The following is a 21,447-nucleotide window of genomic DNA, read 5'->3' as shown; positions in this document are numbered from 1 at the left end:
ATTGTGCCTGCCTGGGACTTAAGTCTTGATTCTTCTCTCCATTTGACCCTCTGCGGTGACTTCTCAAGTTTCCTCCCTCCCTTTCTCCCCCACCCCCCTCAAATTTGACTGGAAAATAATCTCCTTTGCAGGTGGTCACAGGGAGGTGGCTGAAGGTGGGAGGAAAGAAAACAGGAAGTAGGCAGAACGACTCACCTAGGTTGACACCTCTTATAGAGCTGTAAGACTGAATAAGTTTAATCACTGAATACAAACAAATTTGCTAAGCCATTAAGATTCCAACTAGCAACGCTGATGTGTTTGATGCGTGATTTTATTTTGTTTCCAATGGTACTGACTTCAGATGTGTCCCAGGATGATTAAAATCTTCCCATGGGGTTTGATATGCAGCACATTTAACCACTGGCATAGCATCAAAATAGACCACATTAGTGCCCCAGGCCATGTGAGGGCATCCAGGGTAGATGGCAGCCCTATCCCTGGCCCTCCCTTCTTTCCTCTACTTGAACCCCTGTGTCCTGGAAGAACCATCGTGTTACCTTCACCCAGTGAGCCCCCAGCTGCATCACTTCTCTGCCAAGTGTGAATGGAAAGTTTATAAGAGACACTCAAGAGAGGTTTAAGGCCTCACTCAACTTCAGCAAATACGATAAGGCATATAAACTGCCTTTTCTTACATCCCCTTGATGCCTGCAGATATTTCTTAAGTTCTTTCTGCCACCTACACAAAAGTGGATCTATTTTCAAAGTCTTGCAATTCCTGAATAAAGGTAAAAATGCAAATGACCAGAGTCTTAGAAATTCTAAGCATGCCTGTGGAAAATGTTTTGATAGAAAATGGTGTAGCTGATTTAAAAAAAAAGTTGTAGGGTGAGCACTCTGAACAAGAAACAAATGAGGCAGTCCTCCACTCTCCTGACAACCAGACTTGGTGTTGGATAAGCTATGCATCCAGAGTTTTTATAGAAGATAGCAAAAAGAATGTTGTATCTTCTTTCCATTGTGCACATGAAGAAACTGAGATTCAAGTTAAATGATGCACGGAAGGTCACACAGGTGGTAAATGACAGAATCAGGACTGCAAAATAGGTCTTCCTTTTGCTAAACAAGAGATGTTAGGAAGCAGCAGAACCTAGTTTCTCTTCCCTCAAGTAGGATAGTGCTGCATACTTGGATGCCTCACCGAGCTCTAAGGATAACACAAGATCATGATCATTAAAACCCTTTGCCAGATAGAATACGCCATGCTAGTGTAAGGTATATGGTGGAATATTTAAATATATTTCCATACAAGATATCGGAAGACAAGGATGATGTGTATTTGAAACTGTTGAGTCGAGGTAAATGGTCAAACAAATATTGACCATTTAGTTGCAAAATGCCAAAGCATAAACACAATCTTGTGTTTATAGTTGCTTTCAGGTCACTGTGAGTCACTTCAGGTGATTTTGATTGGATGATGAGACATCAGTTGCTAGTTTTAAAAAAGAAAAGAAATAAGTATACCACCTAAGTAGCAGCTGGTGGTCACACAAAGGTATGGGCGATCACATAGTAGTTTGGACTCCCCCTAAGAATGCAAAGAGCATGCCCAAGGGACATATCTTGGCTTTCTCCCTTCAGAGAGTATTAAGTTACTAGGCTTCTGAGCTTTCTCTTACTTGGGTGAATGGGATGAATGAAACAATATTTCACACAGGTTCAGGGACCATGGGATTGATTCTATTTTATGTTGGTGCAAGTTATTTTTATAAACCATAATCTGTCATTTGTTTTTTTACCCATTTGTGAGAATTCCCTCCAATTGGTGGTTATTCATATTCATTCAATTACTGTCTATGTTTATATGCCATCAAATAGAGTTGTTTTCAGCTAGGCACAGTAGCACATGCCTGTGATCCCAACAACTTGGGAGGCTAAGGCAGGAGGATCACAAATTCAAGGCCAGCCTCAGCAACTAGTGAGACTCTGTCTCAAAAAGTAAAAAAGGGCTGGGAATGTAGTTCTGTGGTAGAGTGCTCCTGGGTTCAGTTACCAATACCACCAAACTATTTTGCTTTCTTCAAATTATTTGAGATTGAGGGGAGTTTCACTCAAAAATAACCTAAAACTGAATCTGCAACTAAACTAGCCTGTTCTGATAAAGATGACTAACAGGTCCAAGGACAGCATGACGGGAAGTTTTAATTCAGGCTCCTACAGGCACCTTGAAGTATCTTTACCCACCTGCCCTCCATGAAAAAACTTAATTGATGTAGAACAGTTGTGGAAATTTGCTATGAAATGACCACTAAATATCTATTTTCATGGGAATGCTAGATTTAAAACACACACACACACACACACACACAGCATCAGATTCAGCTTTAAGACCTTAAATGTACTTGTAAATTTTTGCATATTTGAGTTCTCTGATTTACCTTATGATTTCTATTCATTCCCTTCTCTCTCTTTCTCAGGACCACCTCACAGTCTTAAGTATAGTGAAGTCAGGAAAAACTCGCTGGTTCTGCAGTGGAAGCCTCCTGTCCACTCTGGACGGACCCCAGTCACCGGTTACTTTGTGGACATTAAGGAGACCAATGCCAAAGATGACCAATGGCGAGGACTCAATGAGGCAGCCATTAAAAACAAATACCTGAAGGTAGAGAATGCTTTTAGAGCATGCTTTTATCCTCTAAAAAGGAAAAGTGTTCTATTACTATTAACTTTAAAGATGGGGAAAAAAAAAAACACTCTCTCTGCTTTGGTTTATTTCAAATATTGGGCTCCTGGTAAGATTCCTTTTGGCAATGGTTAGAATTGCAGGAATTTTATGATGCTTGAAACAGTCGGTGATATTTAAGCTGAATTCCTCAGCCTAGTTTTGCAAAACATCCACCAGCTCTTTCTATCCGCGTCCTTTCCCTCCATGCTTCAACTTACCCAAAAGGTGACTTTTTTATTCCTACCTCAAAAAAAATTTTTTTTTCACTTTAGGGAGCTGTTTTTATAGAGGTCACACCATAACATAGAAACTGGGCTCTTTTGAGTCACATCCTGACTCACTTCACCTGCTGCCTCATGCTTGCACTCTCATGAGCTCTTGGAGATTAGCAGCACGGGTTCACTCAGCTCTTGCTTGACCTGCCTTGCCCTTACCTGGGTCATTGCCCTCTGGATTCCCCTAGTGTATCCTAACCAAACCAGTTCCTAACTCTGTCTGCCAAAGATTGTTGTGCTGTAACCACTGACTCGCTCACTTGTGCCAAAAAGAATGTTTCCCTCTGTTGTTGGCAGAGCACTTGAAGACCCCCCAGATCTACAGTAAGGGCCTCAGAAGCTATTGAGGAATATGAGCCCCTTGCTTATTACCTGCAATGAAGTGTGACTTCACCACAGTCATTCAGTCATTTACATACTGCATTCACACCAAAAGGATGTAACCAGAGTTCATTTTCCTTTTTTTTATTGGTAATTACCACCTGGTGAGATGAGGTGGTGAGAAGGGAGTAATTGGAAAGGGTGGGGGACATTGGATGGCAAAGGTAAGGGGATGTGATTTGGAAATTATAGAGAAGGGGAAAACCCAAGGAAAGAAGAGTAAGTGTACACAGGTCACATAGACTATGTATTTGTGGTGCTGTTGGGGCCAGTGGTTCTCGTCCCTGGAGTACTGGAAATGTGGAGGTGTGTTGTTGTCGCATCAGACACTAGACTATAGACCTCCTTCCTGCACGTGTTGCAGACACCTGCCTCAGCCACGCATCACCTACACAGCAGGTGCAGATGTGTCAGACATCTGGCAGTTGGCCTATTTTATCATAACAAGGAAATGTTTCTGTTCCTTTCTGGAAATTCGCAGCTTACTGGTATTATTTATGAACATGGGATTTTAAACATATCAAATGCTATGCATTTAGCCTGTGCCTAAGTTCAAGTTCATTTACAAATTGAAATTCACTTCAAAAATCCATTCATTGGAGGGAAAGCTATCACTACATAAATAGTGATGTTCTGTTGTCATCAGCTCAATAAAATCAAATCGATTAAAAACCTAACAATTTAATGCATGACTCATTTAAATACACAGCCCCAAATCCTTCATTTAATTGAATAAATGTATTCCAGCACTGTTTGATTTAAATCCTGTTAGGGATATTGATCTCCATCACAGAATTAGGTAGAAAATTATGGCTTCTGTGTGTAATAAATTCCTTCTTAAAATACAATATCACTTTTAAATGTCATGTGTTTTTAAAATAAAAGGATGATTTTTTTTAAAGTGTTAATAGTATTATTAGTACTGGAATCATACCGTTATTATTACAGTGCAAATCCCCCCCAAAATCACACAAAAAATATGAAGAGGGACTGTCATACAAAAATAGAGTGTAAATGCAGAATCCAAAGAAAGAAAGAAATTACAAATGCACTTCAGAACTCAGAGAAAGAAATTATAAATGCAGTGCCAAATCCAAAGAAAGTCACACACACACATACAAAAAATATGAAGTAGGTTCTCAGAAAAAGTCTCTTTGATGATTAAAAGCTTGAGGATTTAAAATTTTAATGCACTTTGATTATTCACAAATTACTTAAAGTCACAATTATGTTAGTGTCTGTTTAGTAAGAAATACCTATATTTGATTTACAGGGACGATTTTTTTGTTTTTTTTCTGTTCTAGTACTTGAACATGCTTTTAAGCAAATGGAAAGTGTCAGTGATCCATGCTTTTAATTCTCCTCTCTTGCCAAGAATTTCATCTGAATTATTCTTGGAATATCTCAAAAGAGCGGGGGCAGCATATATGCTATTATGACCATTTTGTATTTTGTTGGAAGCCATTAAATTATCAAAAGAAGGTAGATCATCAGATTTGGAAGGGAAACTCCTTGGCTATTGATGGCTGGTCTAGACAGAAGATAGTCCAGAGTCTGCTAATGGAGTGATTAGTCACAGACAGAAGCAGCTCTAGAACACGAGTCCTGTGTCTTTGGTACTATGTGACTAAATGGTTATTACAGAGGAAGAACACATCTGTTTAAATAACTAAAACATCCACTGCTTTTTACATCTGCTTCTTCCAGGTACAAGGCCTCAAGGAGGGCGTCAGCTATGTGTTCCGTGTCCGAGCCATCAACCAGGCTGGTGTTGGCAAGCCATCTGACCTCGCTGGCCCCGTTGTGGCAGAGACCCGTCCAGGTGGGCATTGACTTTTTCATTAACAATCATCTTGGATGGGGATGTAATTCAGTGGTTGTTCAATCCCTATCACTGCAAAGAAAAGAAAAAGATCCATCTTCTCTGTGTAGGGTACTAACATTTAACCTGACTTTGTATTCTTTTCCCGATTTTCGAAATCAGCAACGTATGCTAGCTAAGAAATTGAGATGTATGACCTTAGCATAGGACCATTCATTTCTTCACAAGTACCTTGGAATAGGGATGAACCAGGTTTAAATTATCCAGGGGCTCTTTTAGTTCACACCTAAGAACAGGAAATTCAGGCCGGGGAGGTAGCTCAGTGGTCGAGTACTTGCCAAACATGTACAAGGCCTTGGGTTCAATCTCCAGCACGGTAAATAAAATAAAATAAATAACAGAAATTCTGGATCAAATTATGCCTCCTGGACCAATTCTTCCAAGCAAAAATTCCTGGGAAATTGTTTCCATTATGTCCCGGCCATTATGTCCCATAAGATACTCCCAATTATAGGGGAAGCTGAAATGGCCCAGTTAACTGGCACAATCCTTAAATGAATTGCAGCTATTAAGTTAATCCAAGGGTCAGCAAACTTTCTGTGAAGGGCCAGATAGTAAATATTTTTTTGTTTTACAGCTTTATGGTCTCTATCACAACTACTCAACTCTGCCATGGCATGAAAGCAGCCATAGACAATATATAAACTGATGAGCAGGACTGTGTTCCAATAAAATTTATTATGTGCATGATGTATATGCATTGAATAATATGCATTTTATGAATTATAAAATTTGAATTCTATATAATGTTTATGTGCCTTGAAATATAAACCTTCTTTTTATTTTTTTCAACTGTTTCAAAATACAAAAACATTCTTAAGCTTGTGGACCATACAATAAGAGGCAACAAGCCATATTTAGCCCACAGGCCACAGTTTGCTGACCCATGGGTTAAACTTACAACAGTCCTGTCTGAATGGTCTGCAGAGCTGAGACAGCCCTCAACTTGCCAGACTCAAGAGATGCTGGGATTGAGCAGGAAAAGACAGTCTTTCCTTTATTATGAGAACAAACTTTATAATGTTCATTGTCCCTATAGTTTCAGATCATTCTATAATAACTATTTCTTTTTTATCATTCAATTTGTCTTTTTTAAAGTTATGTATTTCAGTTCTTTAAAATTACATAAAAGAAAGCATTGAAAGCAAAACAGGATTAAAAAATCCTAACCAGTTATTTTTAAGTTTTTATTCATCCTAGTTCAAGTATTTTCACTTTAGTCTTTCCTTATTTTCAGAATTGAAATGAACCAAGAACAGATACATCATGTAATATTTATTTTCCCAGTGAGCAAAGAATGTAAACATAGGAAACTATTTTTACTACTTGTCAGTCAAAAAGTATAAACAATGTATACCTTTTCAGGAACCATCTGCCCCTTTCATCTTAATAACTATTTTCGGTAACTCTTAAAACTAGTTTGGAGCTGGGGTTGTGGCTCAGTGGTAGAGCGCTTGCCTAGCATGTGTGAGGCACTAGGTTCAATTCTCAGGACCGCATATAAATAAATAAATAAATATCCATCAACAACTAATAAAAATATTTTTTAGAAAACTAGTTTGTATCTATGAGTCTGACAAAGGTGACCTTCTTTACAAAAGTATGGCAGGTGTCTGGAAAAAGTGCCACACTCCAAGTAAGTAACCATTGCAAAATTCTAGGAGAAAGCAGAAAAATGCTAGGAACAGATACACTAGGTCAAAGTAGATGTGCAAGGGACACCGGGACATATACTCCTATAGAAACAGGACCCTTCATTTGTCAACTTTGGGGATATTAAAAGTGCCAAATGGACATATGTGAGGACCCAAGGGCAGTGTCTACACTCTCATAATAACAACATTTAGATTACTCGATGAGTCAACTCCTACTAGTCTAGTCATGGGTAAATCAAAAGCACACTTTAACCTGTAGATTCCCAATCAGATTAAAGAAAGCACAAAGCAATTTCTTATTCATTCTTTTCTAGCCTCAGAATGGCAGATGACCAGGCATAAAATTAACAGTGTCATCACTAGGGAAATTTTGACACCAGGAAAGGATCTGTGACCCTCTGAGTGCGAGTTTTGTTTCACTGATCTGGAAGACCGTCCCCAAAGTCATTTTTGTGGCCCTTCCATTCCCAGAATGTAACTCCAACCAGCAGCTGCAGACAGGTATACACTAAGCAGCACCATATAGATGGGTTCAGGAGTCGTTGGCTCGAAGTCTGAAAAAGAATCCTGAGACACACAAAGCCAAGATGCTTCCCCATGCAGGAGCACCAAAACTCCAGTGATGCTGGACTTGTTTTATGGGCAACAAGCACATTCTTTCTTGCAACATGTATTTCTAGAATTCCTTCTGTTGCTTGATGCTGTGTGGGCCCTGGGGGTAGAGTAATGTGTCATCTTTACTGCATACTAGTTTACAATCTTATAACAACAGCAGAGTTTACAACATGGTATGATGAGAGAGCTAGGATAATATATCTCCATAGCCAAATAGGCTATAAACCAGGTATCAAGGTTTTTTGAGTCCCTGTGAAAGCATATAGATAGCCCAAAATTGGCTGTTTAGTAATTTTATTAAATACCAGTAGATGACTTTTTCTCATGTATTTATTTTAGAATGGATGGAGTGTAGGGGCATGTTATCAATTTCAAGATTTGGGATGTAAAACTTAGATCACTGTTTCAGAAGAACTTCTTCTGGTATCCAGTATTAAAATTTCAGATAGAAAATCAAGCTTATCATGTAACAGCAAACTGCAAATACTTCTAACAGGATACCTCAAGTGTAACTGAATTCCATTTAAAAGTTAACCTAATCCATTGGGGGTTGTTCGGATCACTGAACTCCCTTTGAAGTCAAAGAATATGTAAGTAGATGTACTCTAGCCACTGCTACAAAGTATGTCATGCTTTCCCATGAAATCCTTTAGCTAAAGAAGCCTATAAATAGGTGGAATCATATTTGGGGTAGATTTTTTGGTACCATAAAGGACATTCACATCTGATATTTGATATTATTAAAGCAGTATCTGTGGTTGATTGCATCAGGCCAAGGGATGGAGGTAGAGGCCAGGTGAGACAGACAGATCATATGAGAGCCAAGAGAGAGACCTGCCAAGGTGTGGCAGGTGATCAGGAGGGCAACAGGCTGGCAGTACAGGCTGCAGGTATTCTTAGCGGAGAAAACTGCAGTGGGCAGGAGAATCAGGTGATGGGCAAGAATCTGAACACCAGGCAGGGTCCCAAGAAAGAAATGGGTCACAGAATGCTAGCACTTGGTCATGAGGAACAAGTCAGGTCAGCAGAATACACTTACAGAAGGAATAATGAGTTGGGATTGAGCTGACATCCTAGTAATGAAGGGCACTTTACAATCCCAGAGTCTAACAATTGGTTGGCCCAGAGCTTGGTAAGGCTGAGAAAGCTACTAATTACCCAGGGGCCTCTTGGTGGAGTCTTGGAAGACTCTGAAGCAGGAAGCCAGCCCAACTCCTAGCAATGAGCTCAACTGGTTCCTTTAGAAACCCACCCTAAAATGTGCTTACTAATAGATCTTTCATCTACTGGGACAGTAGTTCTCAACTTTGGCTGTAATTTAGAATCATGCCAGGGACTTCAAAAGTATTGCTACCCAGACCAATTAAGTCAGAATCTCTAAGGCTGAGCCTATTGTTTGTTTAACTCCTTGGGTGATTCCAGTCTGAAACCAGGCTCAAGAAGTAGGCATTAGACTCTGAGCACCTTCCCAATAGGGAGCTGTATCTTTTCTGTATATATGCTGAGAGTCTGGCATAGTACCTGGTATAGTATATATTGTTAATCTACTAAACAAAAACATAATGAATAACAACTATGTTTAGCCAGTGAATGTGACTCAGTATGTACACTTCTCCCTGGGCATGTTGTGATACATGTCCTGGTTATAAAGGATGGACTGACTGGGAAAGAAACATCCAGTAAGGGATGCAGGGGGTCAGGCAGCAATCCTCACCACAAACGGGGCATCTCAGTACACTTCCATATGCTTGACTCTAGCCACTCTTTAGGTTTTTCTCAACAACAACAACAACACACACACACACACACACACACACAGTGGAGAAGGACAAATAGCTATACAGCATATAAAACAATACATTAATGTTGACATAAAAGACTTTAAACAATATGAGACAAAAAGCCTCATATCAAATTAGGAAGTATAGAAGAAGGCAGTTTACAGAGATTTTATTTCACCTTTTAAATTCTATGTTTTTTCTTTTAAAGAAAAATTTATATGAGAGAAAAGTAGGGCAGAGTTGGCTAATTTTCAAAAAGCTCATAGTAACCCTGGGCCACATCTTAACTCATGTTCAGACTGGGGCTTCCTGGCTCTTGGAAGACTGCTAAGATACCATTTGTGTGATTGGATATTCCTGTGTCCTTATTAGGGCTTTGTTAAGGGTTGAGCAGTTGACTAGGGACAACTCTTATAACTCCTTTGCAAGTCAAAATCTCTCTTTTATTGCATTCTTCATGTTCTTGAACAGATTCAAAGATAATTTTTTAGAAAATGTAAGTCATGACAAATTTTAGTTCACTTTTCAAGCCCAACTTTTCTGTAAAAAGTGGGACAACCTTAGTCTGGAAGGAATCCATTAGGTTTCCTTTAAGATGATAGTAGAACATCAAACTTGCTTCCTGCCCATTAAGTATCTGAATCACTTTGTTCATACTTTAATCAACTTAGAGAATGAATCAGCCATGAATTAATTGACATTACCTCAGCTCTTGGCCCAAGCTCATTTAAACCCTGGGACACTAAAAAAAAAAAAAAATTTTTTTTTTTTTTTTTTGAGAATGTTACAGCTATACTTTTCTCTTGGACTTTTTCTCCAACACTGTACAAATTTAATCTCCCTAAGGTGTTATCTGGAGAGTTAGCCTGGGGCATGTTAGAAATGCCATTGTTGCTTTATAGGTTAATACACTGGTTTTGGTTTTTCTAGCATTTATATAAAAGATCATCCATTTGAATATCATGTGTCTTTGTAAAATTGCAAAAGAATTTTTTGCCTTTTATGTATTCAGGACCCCTTACTTAAGGAGTTATATTGTTAATTACTCTTAGATTTTAGTATCTGGAAAGACTGGCCCTCCAGATGACCAACTCCACTTCTCTTATTATAGAGAGGGAAATCTATAGTCTAACACATCCATATGAAAGAAAACTCCAACTTCATATTTTAATTGTTTTGCCTACTTTTAAATTTTTCAAAAGATATATTTTTGCTTTAAATTCCTGCTTTCTCACATTTATTCCTTGTTGTCCCAAGTAACTTCTCTAAAGTGTCTACTAGAGCTGGGAATGTGGCTCAATGGTAGAGCATCAGGGATAAGGCCTTGGGTTTCTCCAGTACCATACACACACAACATAAATAAATAAAATAAAAATTCCAAAACCACTTTTTTTCTCTATTCATAAACCCAGAAGGAAGGATGAGTCTTTTTTTTCCCAAAGGCAATGTCAGTTTAATTTTCCACATCTATTGTTTGAAACTTAAAAAATACTATCTTTTGGGCTGGGGCTGTAGCTCAAGGGCAGAGCACTTGCCCGGCATGTGTGAGACACTGGGTTCAATCCTTAGAACCACATAAAAATAAATAAATAAAAGGTTATATGTCCATCTACAACTAAAAAAATAGAAGAATATTGTTTAAAAATACTATCTTTCATTTTAAAAGGAAAATAGGTAACTTCTTTGGTTTTACTTCATATTTTCACAAAAGATCAACCAGTTACTTTTAAAATTTTCATTTTCCAGAATACTTCATTAAGATAGCTCTATATTTTCCAACAGCTAAGCAGGGCTATCCTGTTCTCCAAGTCACACTGGGTGTGGGACCAAATTTGGCTCAGAAACCTCAGCAAATCATGGTTTTAAATTCCAGTTGTTCTATACTTCCATGCTTTAAAATGTCATTTTAAGATTTTTTGATGAAATTATTTAAAAATAGGTTCCACATTTCAGTGAGCATTTCTCAGTCTCCTTGGATGCTGTCTGCTGAATCATACTTACCTTTTTCTGTATGGCTCAGAGCCACAAGTACCAACCTTATTTATGGAGCAGTATTGCAATAAGTGATGTCATTTTGGAATGAGATGCAATTCATCCCTCTACGAAATAATGTCTTTGTGCCTGTTTTTTAGTTTTCCGGCTTGCTCTCATTTTCCTTACAATGATAGTAGCTTCTTACTTCCTTCTCATTTTTTTTAGTTTAATCTACTGAGGGAAACTAACAAAATAGGCTAGTTAGAATTTTCTCCAGTGATGTTTAGATTCCATGTGAGGATCTATGGAACTCTTCAGTGTGTGTGCAGGACACTAGCAAGCGGACTTTGTCACATCAGCAGAGACATGCTTTCTTATTTCTTGGTTTCTGGCAAGAGGCCAAATGGGTGAGCTTTTATAGTACAAAGGTTATCTACAGAACTGAGAAAAAGGCAAAGCTAATGGAATTGTCCATATTCTTTCACTTTTATGACTCCTTTGTTGGCAGAAAAATCCAATCTCTCATGTTAGTCAACATCAAGATTCTTAACCCAAGCAATATTTTTATGTTGTAAACTCAAGTCATGCCTTTAATACACTGAACAGCAAGAATGTGGATGATTCACTCCCTTTTAAGAAGGATTACAACTAAGATAATGAATGATTAATATGAGCAGTTATGCTTCCAAAATAGATAGTATGCAAAAATCAAGAAAGATTTAGTCAACACCTAAGACTTCTTTCCTCTTCATAACAATACAGATAAACAAAAAATCTTTGATTTATATTCTTACAGCAACTCAGCCATGCAAACTGTGTATTATAACACTAAGCCTCAACGCTCTTTGGTGTTCATTTTTTTTCCCTCAAGTTTTATTTATTTATTTTATTTATTATTTTGGTACCAGAGATTGAACCCAGGGGCATTTAACCACTGAACTACATCCCCAGCTCCCCACCCTCCCCTTTTTTAATTTTTCTTTTTCACTTTGAGACAGGGTCTCACTGAGTTGCTTAGGGCCTCGCTAAGTTGCTGAAATGGCTTTGAATTCCAATCCTCCTGCCTCAGCCTCCCAAGTCACTGGGATTACAGATGTAAACCACCACACTCTTCTCTGAAGTTTTAATAAGAATGCTTATTCAATATTTATTTTACAACAAAGGAATATGAGGATTGGTCATGTGTTATCAATAATAGAAATAAACCCTGGTCTGCAACTTACTATGGAGTAGATTAAGCCCTTTACAAAGGACATATAGTGAATGTTTCACTTAACGAACAATTAAACGTTTATTTGATCATTTTTTTTAGGTTATCTATATAGCCAAATAGGAAATCATCCTGTTTGTATTTTTTGTTTGTTTTGTTATTGTGGTGCTATGGATTGAACCCAGGGCCTTGTGCATGCTAGGCAAGCACTCTACCACTAAGCCATATCCCCAGCCCCTGTTTGTTTCTTGAAGAAATTTTAAACATCTCCTAGAGCTAGTGTTCACTAAACTTCTCACTTTGTGGAGATTGATAGTTGAAGCACACACTGCCATTCATAAGAATCCTCATTAGGTCACCTGTCAGATTCAGAAACCATGATCATGTTCCTCATGCTACTTACAATTCAGGCACACATTTCCTCTTGGCCTTCCCCTCAGAGGACTTTGACACCTTTTTCCCACTGACAAGTTTTATTGATGGTAGACCAAGATGTTGGACTCCTACAATACAGTCGGAAAAGAAAACATCATTCCTTTGTGAGATATGTATTGGAAAAATTTAAAATATATTTTTAAAAATAAGCCAGGCACGGTCGTGCATGCCTGTAATCCCAGCAGCCTGGGAGGCTGAGGAAGGAGAATAGGAAGTTCAAAGCCAGCCTCAGCAAAAGTGAGGCACTAAGCAACTAACTCAGTGAGACCCTGTCTCCAAATAAAATACAAAATAGGGCTGGGGATGTGTCTCCATGGCTGAGTGCCTCTGAGTTCAATCCTTGGTACCCACCCACCCCCCAAAAAAGAATAATAATAATAAAAAAATAAAGCCATACCTGTCTGGGACTATAATTTTTTTAACATACTGAAACAAACCAATTTCAGGCTGACAATTGAATGAGTATATAAGTTTGAGTACAATGTTTTGCTTTTTTCAAACTGGATTTAGGCATAGATTCGAATGTTTTCTAATCTGTACAAACTCTTTCTGATTTGTGATATTAGAGACAGGTGCAATTTATTATAACTCTCAAAAGAATAAAATAACTGAAAACACTAACCAAATTGTTTTCTTTTAAAATTCACACACTAGTCTTCTTGAAACATACTGCATCTCTTGAAACTCATTTCTATTTAAATTTTCATGCTGTTCAATAACAGCCTTTCTAGGTTGCTAACATTCTAATCCAGAAGGGCATTTTTAAATGGATTTATGTTTATATGATCAACATAATAAGTTCCCATATATTTCTCAATTCTAAAATAACTGACAAATTCCCAACATGTGAACATAGGCAAGTCTTATTCTGTCTCCCCTTCAATTTCTCTTTAGTTTCTTTGTCCCTTTCGATCCTTTCCTGGTGACTTATTGGATATGGATATTATTGAAGCAAAAGTTATAATTAGGACCTGAGAGTGAGTTTTCCTTTTTCTCAAGGCAGTCTTGTCTCCTTATTGTAATCAATCCACTCCCACAATTAATTGTACCACCTGTCATATCAGCCAATTTTTCCGTGGTCCTGGCCAATCAACATTGTTCATGGTGTTGACTTTACTACACGGCACGTTAATTTAAGTCTGTGTTACAATATAGGAGTTGAATTTTAAGGCAAGAATGTCCATCCACAGTGATCAATTGGGCCTCTTTCTTTGCCAGGCTCAGGACCTTGCTTTCAGGTTGAAGTAAAACATTCCAAGGTAAGGAATTCTCACTTGGTTGGTTGCTGCCACAAAGTATCAGTACCTTCTTTTTGATCTTCTAGGAACCAAAGAAGTTGTTGTAAATGTGGATGATGATGGAGTCATTTCATTGAACTTTGAATGTGATCAGATGACTCCAAAGTCAGAATTCACCTGGTCCAAAGATTACATATCCACTGAGGACTCTCCACGATTAGAAGTTGAAAGCAAAGGCAACAAGTAAGGATTGTTTCAATTTTAATGATGGGTTTCCTTTTCACTATAGGAGCATGAAGTACCTTCCACAGTTCTTGAAGTCAAATACGTTTGGTCAAAGAAAAGGCAATCAAACTATAATATTTTTTTCTACTTTGTGCACTTAACATTTACATGTTTGGTTGATTTTAAACACAGACTAGTGATAAAGTTTGCCAAGTTACAAGACATAATGAACTAGACCATTGGTCTTTTCATTATTCACGCAACATGTTATGTGCCAGACAAGGTGCTTGGATCTAAGGATACCACAGTCACAGATCCTGTCTCTGGAGGCACAGAGATTGACAATACTAGCACTGTATAATAAATTCAGAAAAGGAAGAACAGGGGACATCATAAGAGAAGCATCCAGAGATATCCATAGCACATTCTGTACTATGGGAGAGATATTTAGGTCCCCCCAGCAAGGCTAATCAGTGAAATGTCTTTATGCGGGATGTGTGTTAGTATGAAGCATGGCTTGGAGATGGGGGATTTGTACTAGCCCCACCTCCTTCACCATCATCCCCTGGAAAGAGGTCAGGAAAGTCTTCTAAATGGAAATGACATTTAACCTGAGACATCAAGAATGAACAGGCTTCAGCTCAGCAAGGAGGAAAAGACAAGTATTCCAAATGAAAAGAGTACCCACAAAGATGCCTAGAGAGGGAGAAACACAGGCCCACAGTCCTGGCATGGCCCCATTTCTAAAAAATATATATATATATTTTTTATTCTGCAGGACAAAATTGACCTTTAAAGACCTCGGGATGGATGACTTGGGCATTTACTCCTGTGATGTAACAGATACTGACGGGATAGCATCAAGCTACGTAATAGATGAGGAAGGTAAGCTTAAGATCAGTTCAGTCACAATTCTAATGTTGCTTTAATTTCTCAGTTAGTCTCAAGTGACTTTTAGTAGTTCAAGGTGTAATTGTTTTCGGTTTCTCCCTACAGAATTGAAACGTTTACTTGCTCTCAGCCAGGAGCACAAGTTCCCAAGTAAGTGTGCACAATACATTCACAGATGTTAGCAATCTTACCAGGGGGCAACTTTTGCAATAAAATCAAATGGCAGCTCTGATGGGATCCAGAGAAGAGGCTCAGCCAGGTATGTGGTGCACACCTGTAATCCCAGCTACTTAGGAGGCTGAGGCAGGCGAATCTCAAGTTCCAGCCCAGCCTGGGCAACTTAGTGAAAAGCTGTCTCAAAATAAAATATAATAAAGGGCTTTGGGTGTAGTTTAGTGTTACAGTGCCCATGGTTCGATCCCCAGTATCACAGAAAAAAAAAGACACTCTTGAGAACATATAATAATAGATAAGCAGCTACAGAACCACCTTCCAGAAGTGGTACTTTTTCCCTTGTTCTTGTTTTCCTTAGAAACTAAGATACTAACATAGAAAATATATCCTATGCTTTATTTCACAGAAGTGTCAGGATACATAGGCATAACATCTGAGCACTTAAGTTCTTCTCTTTTTGCCTACATATTTTAGAATCATTTATATCTCTTCTAGATAAATTCGTTAATGTCTGTAGGCAAGCTAATATTCTCTTAAGTGATGTTGGCACTTAGTAGAAGAATCATACCTCCAAATAAAGACAATCTAAAGATAGCACCTACCACTTTATACTCTCGGAAAATAGGGTAAAGATGCCTTGGTCAGAAAGAGAATCCTTCTGAACTACTTACACACCCTTAAATAAAGCACCTTCTACATGAAAGATTAAATTCCACAGTTGACACCGAAGAGAAGAGAAAGGAGTCTGAAATAACACTCAGAAGCTTCCACAGGCCTGACAGGATCTCTTACCCACTGCCAGTGCTAAAGCATCCAGAAAGGCACACCATAGAGCTTGAGAAAACAAATAGTAACAAAATACCCTCATTCTTTTAAATTAGGAACTTAAAGGAACTCCTTAATACTTAAAGATATCTTTTCTTCACAAATACAGAAGCTTCAGACATCCCCCAAATTATATTCTTATCCCAGACTGTGGACAAAGCTATGTATTTGCATATGCGCATTTTTCTAGAGAGAAGATCCAGAATGTTCCTTAAACTCTCACTGGAGGCTGTGATTTTCCAAAAATAAAAATAAAAAATACTGCTCTAGAACCTACTTACTCTTATATTCCCCAGGAATTTTATTTTACTTTATTTTTTTGTATGGTGAGGCTGAGCGTTGGTGACTATTGGTCTCAGCCGTGATGTTCTCCAGATGAACTCTTGTTAACAAAGCTGCAGAATGGAGTGCTTATGGAACATGAATGTAGGGTGCAGACTTTGTTCTGGAGAATCAGCCTCATGGCATTAAGCAAACCATTTTCATCCGTACTCTTATCCACCATTAAACTGGAAACATAATAGCCCGAGTGATGTTTTAAAAGTTAATTTTGAAAAACAGCGTGGAAGGTAGAGGTCTGGCCTGGATGCTCTTCTTACTGTACTTTGGGCTCACCCTGTGAACCTGAGCAGCTCATTTCCATTTTCCTAGACCTTGGTTTCTTTTCCAGGAATAGCTATCAGAGTAGTTGTATCACCTACCGCATGTCTCTGAGGCATGTAGGGTGCTTGCGTTGCTAATTCTCTCCTTTCTACCAATATTCATAGTGTCAAACGCTGATAGAAATGAAGAGAAGCAGCTGCATCTACTAATCTAGTTAGTCAGACAACAAAGGACCGGGATTGTCTAGGTAGCCGTTGGTTTCCACAGCATTTAAATTCAGTTTAAAGGAGGGAGATGAAAAAAGACAGGACAGGGTGTCACTGTTGAGTTCAAATTGCCTGGGCCTCCTTGGAGTTCAGCGATCGCATGAAACTGGAGACGGTGGCCATAATTGCCTGATGTTGCTGTCATTTAAACTGAGGTATTTTATTTTGAATAAGCCTACAGTCTCTAATTGTTGGTGCTAGGAGAGGGGGTTGCAACAAACTCTAGTCTCCTTTATTGTAGACTAGCTGTAGTAGCTTGGTGGGCACAGAAAATGTGTGAAATTCTCAATGCAATTATCAAATCCCTTACCCAAAGGAGTTTTCATTGCCCATTAATACAGCATTGTAAATATTATGGTTCCAGCACTTTTCTCTCGCCTACCAATGTCACACCAATGAGGTCACTACATGAACATTTTCAGAAATCTGACGATAGGATCCAAGCAGCCCTTCTGATGATTTCTCGGCTTATACCCACTTCTTCTCAATGTTGACACATTAACTAAGTCATTTTCTTGAAATCATCATAAGGTTTTAAATGGTCTCATCTTCCTTACAGAATGTAAGAGTATGGTGTTCCTTTATCCTTCAGCACAGTGAAGTCCCATGTTAAGCTGTTGGCAAAAAAATATTTTGAAAGCCACTAAGCATATGCCTTAGACCTACAAATAACACATTTTGCTGGATGTGAATTAACTGACAGAGAAAAGAGCTGAAGGAAATTTAGAGCTGAGAAAAAGGGGGGAAATGTATAAAGCTAAAAATGGAAAATAACAGTCTGTCTTGCCAGTATTGATACTAAATTGCAGTGTGAAGAGAAAGCTTATCTGCAGGGGGAGGTGCACTTCAGTGTCTTCAACAGCCTGTAGAATCTCTCCTCATTTGCAGGCACTGGTTATTACCCTTTCTGGGTACAAATAATATATGTATGCAGACCTACCCAATCACATATATGTAAATATAGATATCTTGCTACAATCTGATTTGTCAACACATTATATTTTATAATTGGTAGTTGGAGAATGTTGTGGAAGCAACTGGAAGAAGAAAAAGCCACAAAAATACTAATAGCTAACATTTACAGTGCACTTATCGTATGCCAGGCTTTTTATAGGATATTTAAACAGAATTTATTATTTGAACTCCACAATGACCATAAAAGGTTGATACTATGGTGACTTGACTTTAGAGATAAAGAACATGAGGTGCAGAGAAGTTAAGTATCTAGAGCAGTTGCACACAGCTGGGAAAGACCAAGTGGTCTGTCCCTGGTACCTGTTCCCCAGTCATGTCATGGGCTCTTCCTGTGCCTGCACCTGACAAGTCTGCTCTGTGTCCTCTGAGATGATTCATGTGGGTCTGTGTTCCAGAATGGGTTTCCAGAGTTCTAGAAGACTTCCTGCTGTGCTCAAGACTTACTTGTAGCAAGCATGAGCATTCTGTGGGGAGAAAGCTTAGCCTCTGCTCTGGCCACCCAGGGATCCCTCCATTATCTGCTTTTCTCAGACATCTGCTCTCATTGGAACACCAGGGGACAACTGGAATCAAGAGGAATACAGAAGAGAGGGAATTACCCTCACCACAGCTCTAGGACCCATATGTTACTAATCATTCCTGGGATTCCGTTTTCTCATCAGTAAAATTAGGGGAGGAAGACTCAAGATGGTTATCTTGAGCACTGATCATTATTCACAGAATCTTAATGTGACTTCAGTTTCTCTTCAACAGCCTCGAGGGGCACTTCATATCCACATCAGCAAGCGAGGAGCACAAGGTTTAAGGAGGAGAATAACTGTTCAAGAGGACGGTGTGACTCCACAGCCCATCCTCTTCCCTGTGGTGCATCTCCTTAGTAGATGATATCTGAGCATTCTTCAGTTCTCAACCAGAACAAGCCCATGACTGAATTTTGTAGTGGGTAGGGAACAATGCAAAGGAAAGGTGTCCCTTTAAGCTTGATGGGGTAGATTTAGGGTAAATACGAAGAATGTTAATTTGCATTTGATACAAGTTTGGTAGTTTGTCATTTAAAATATAGCACATGTTAAATTTTTGAAATAAGTTTAAGAACAATTTAGAGAAATAAATGGTATAATTTCCCCTAAAGCTAGTTAAGGATTACTAAACTGTGAGAAACAGCCAAGCTTTTCCACAAAGTATGCCCTGGAGCCACGTCTGATAGAAAACACAGCCAGAGGAGCCTTTCTGGAGAACACTTCCAAGTTGTGAGAAATTAAAAAATGTCACTGAGACTCAAACGGCTTAAGCAATATTAGTATAAATTAGAGATGCCATATGGTTCCTCTGTTTTCTAGGTGAAGAAAGCTATGCTGTATTTTGATAGAGCATCTTGATAGTGGCTCATTTATTTGCCTCTGAATAATTTTGCTTGGTCTTGGAACTAAAATGAGGTAATATATTACTGAGGAGAATAGGTTTAAATGACCAGCCTGAGTATACAGTCTTCCCACAGTATAGGTGGGGGATTGGTTTCAGGACCCGCTGCCAATAACAAAATCCATAGACGCACAAGTCCCTTTAACAAAATGACATAATATTCCACCTATCGCCCATCCTCATTCTCCCACATATTTAAATTATCTGTATTACTTATAATGCCAAATACAATGCAAATGCTATGTAAACAGTTGTTCTGCTGCATTGTTTAGGGAATAATGACAGGAAAACAATCTGCATGTGGTCAGGACAAATGCAATTTAAAACAATGTATTTTGATCCATGGTTGGCTGAATCCCATGGGTGCAGAACCTATGGATATGGAGGGCCAACTGTGTAGTCAAAATTCATTTTTTTTAAGATCTATATTTTAAAAAACATTTCAAAAATCCTGAAGTAAGTTAAATTATTTGAAAAAAAAATCAAATGTAACTCCTTTCTAAATAATTTGAAGTAATTAAGATACTAAACCTTAGAATGTTAGAGATGGAAAATGATCATGGTTAATTAGGGCATTTAGTTTAATCCAATTCATTTACAGACACATCAAATGAGAGCCAGCAACACAAGGTAACCAGCCTAATGTCACACACTTTGCTAGTAGCAGACCTTGGGCTCTCCTGGGATCAGTGCAGAACTCTTCTTTAGATCTCATCATTGCCCTTGAATAAACCTAACCAAAGCCATAGAGGAGAGTCACAGATATTAGCTGGATGTGTCCCTAGAGGTAAGTTCATCTTTTTCCTTTTTACAGTTGAGACAATTGTGATTCAGTGAAGGTGAACAACTTTCCCATGGTGACAGCCCGAGGGTAAAAGCCCAGGTTTCCTGTCCCTCAATCTGAGGTTTTTCCTACAAAGCTCTCACTGCCTCTGGGCTTTGCAAAAGCACTATTCCCATTGACCTTTTTATTTTTTTCTTTTTGGTACCAGGGATTGAATTTAAGGGCACTCAACCACTGAGCCACATCCCCAGCCCCGTTTTGTATTTAATTTAGAGACAGGGGTCTCACTGAGTTGCTTAGCACCTCACTTTTACTGAAGCTGGCTTTGAACTCGTGATCCTCCTGCCTCAGCTTCCCAAGCCACTGGAATTACAGGCGTGCACCACCACTTCCGACTCCCATTGTCTAATTTCTCACGCTTCGAACAATCCGTATCATTATTATCAGCTACCAATATAATTACTGTGTTTATTTTTGTTTGTTTTTTTTCATAGCTGTCCCAGCTAAATCAGAGTTGGCCGTTGAAATTTTGGAGAAAGGTCAGGTCCGGTTTTGGATGCAGGCTGAGAAGCTCTCTGGCAATGCGAAAGTCAACTACATATTTAATGAGAAGGAAATTTTTGAAGGGCCGGTAGGTTTTATGCTTTTTGGGTTTTTAAATGTATCATTGTAGAACACATGGAGGATGCCCTACTAGAACATGGATAAAGTGTTATGAAAACTACAGTAGAGTGGAGTCTAAATCATTCTTGTATGTGAAAAGAATGTGAAGAAGAAATACTTAGGAACTATATTGTATTATTGAAACTGATACACTTTTGAGATTGAAAGAGAGTGCTATACTGGGGCTTAGATGAACGACAGAGAGAGTGCTCAGTCATTAGGGAAATAGAGCACCCAGAGGGGCTGAAAGTGTAACCAAATCCTTGGAGAACCTCCTCCGGTGCACAGGACCTGGCTGGCTGGCAGGAGGAAAGGGAGGAGGGGCCGTAGAAGTGAAAAGGCTCTGGACCAACAGGATTGAGAGACTCCCAGGAGCCACCTTACAGGGATTGCTGTTGACACATTGAGGGCAAATCTCAGCCCGGAGGGCACAGCTTTGCCTACGGGAAGAGAAGAAAATGGATAT

At 38.8% G+C, this 21,447-nt stretch overlaps 1 protein-coding gene across 4 annotated transcripts in view; it reads left to right on the top strand.

The window, feature by feature from the left end:
• Myom1 (myomesin 1) overlaps positions 1-21,447 on the top strand; it is a 139,136-nt gene that overhangs the window by 89,166 nt on the left and 28,523 nt on the right. For all 4 annotated transcript variants that reach the window (XM_048806491.1, XM_048806490.1, XM_015482521.2 and 1 more), the window contains 6 exons: positions 2,460-2,644; positions 5,071-5,185; positions 14,240-14,396; positions 15,157-15,263; positions 15,375-15,419; positions 20,813-20,949. In XM_048806491.1, coding sequence (XP_048662448.1) covers positions 2,460-2,644; positions 5,071-5,185; positions 14,240-14,396; positions 15,157-15,263; positions 15,375-15,419; positions 20,813-20,949 — 746 coding nt within the window. The remainder of the gene's footprint in view (positions 1-2,459; positions 2,645-5,070; positions 5,186-14,239; positions 14,397-15,156; positions 15,264-15,374; positions 15,420-20,812; positions 20,950-21,447) is intronic.

Source organism: Marmota marmota, unplaced genomic scaffold (genome assembly GCF_001458135.2).
Source record: "Marmota marmota marmota unplaced genomic scaffold, marMar, whole genome shotgun sequence".
In the NCBI taxonomy this organism is placed as follows: Eukaryota; Metazoa; Chordata; class Mammalia; order Rodentia; family Sciuridae; genus Marmota; species Marmota marmota.
Note: the sequence above shows the minus strand (reverse complement) of the source record. Positions and strands in the feature narration are given on the sequence as shown.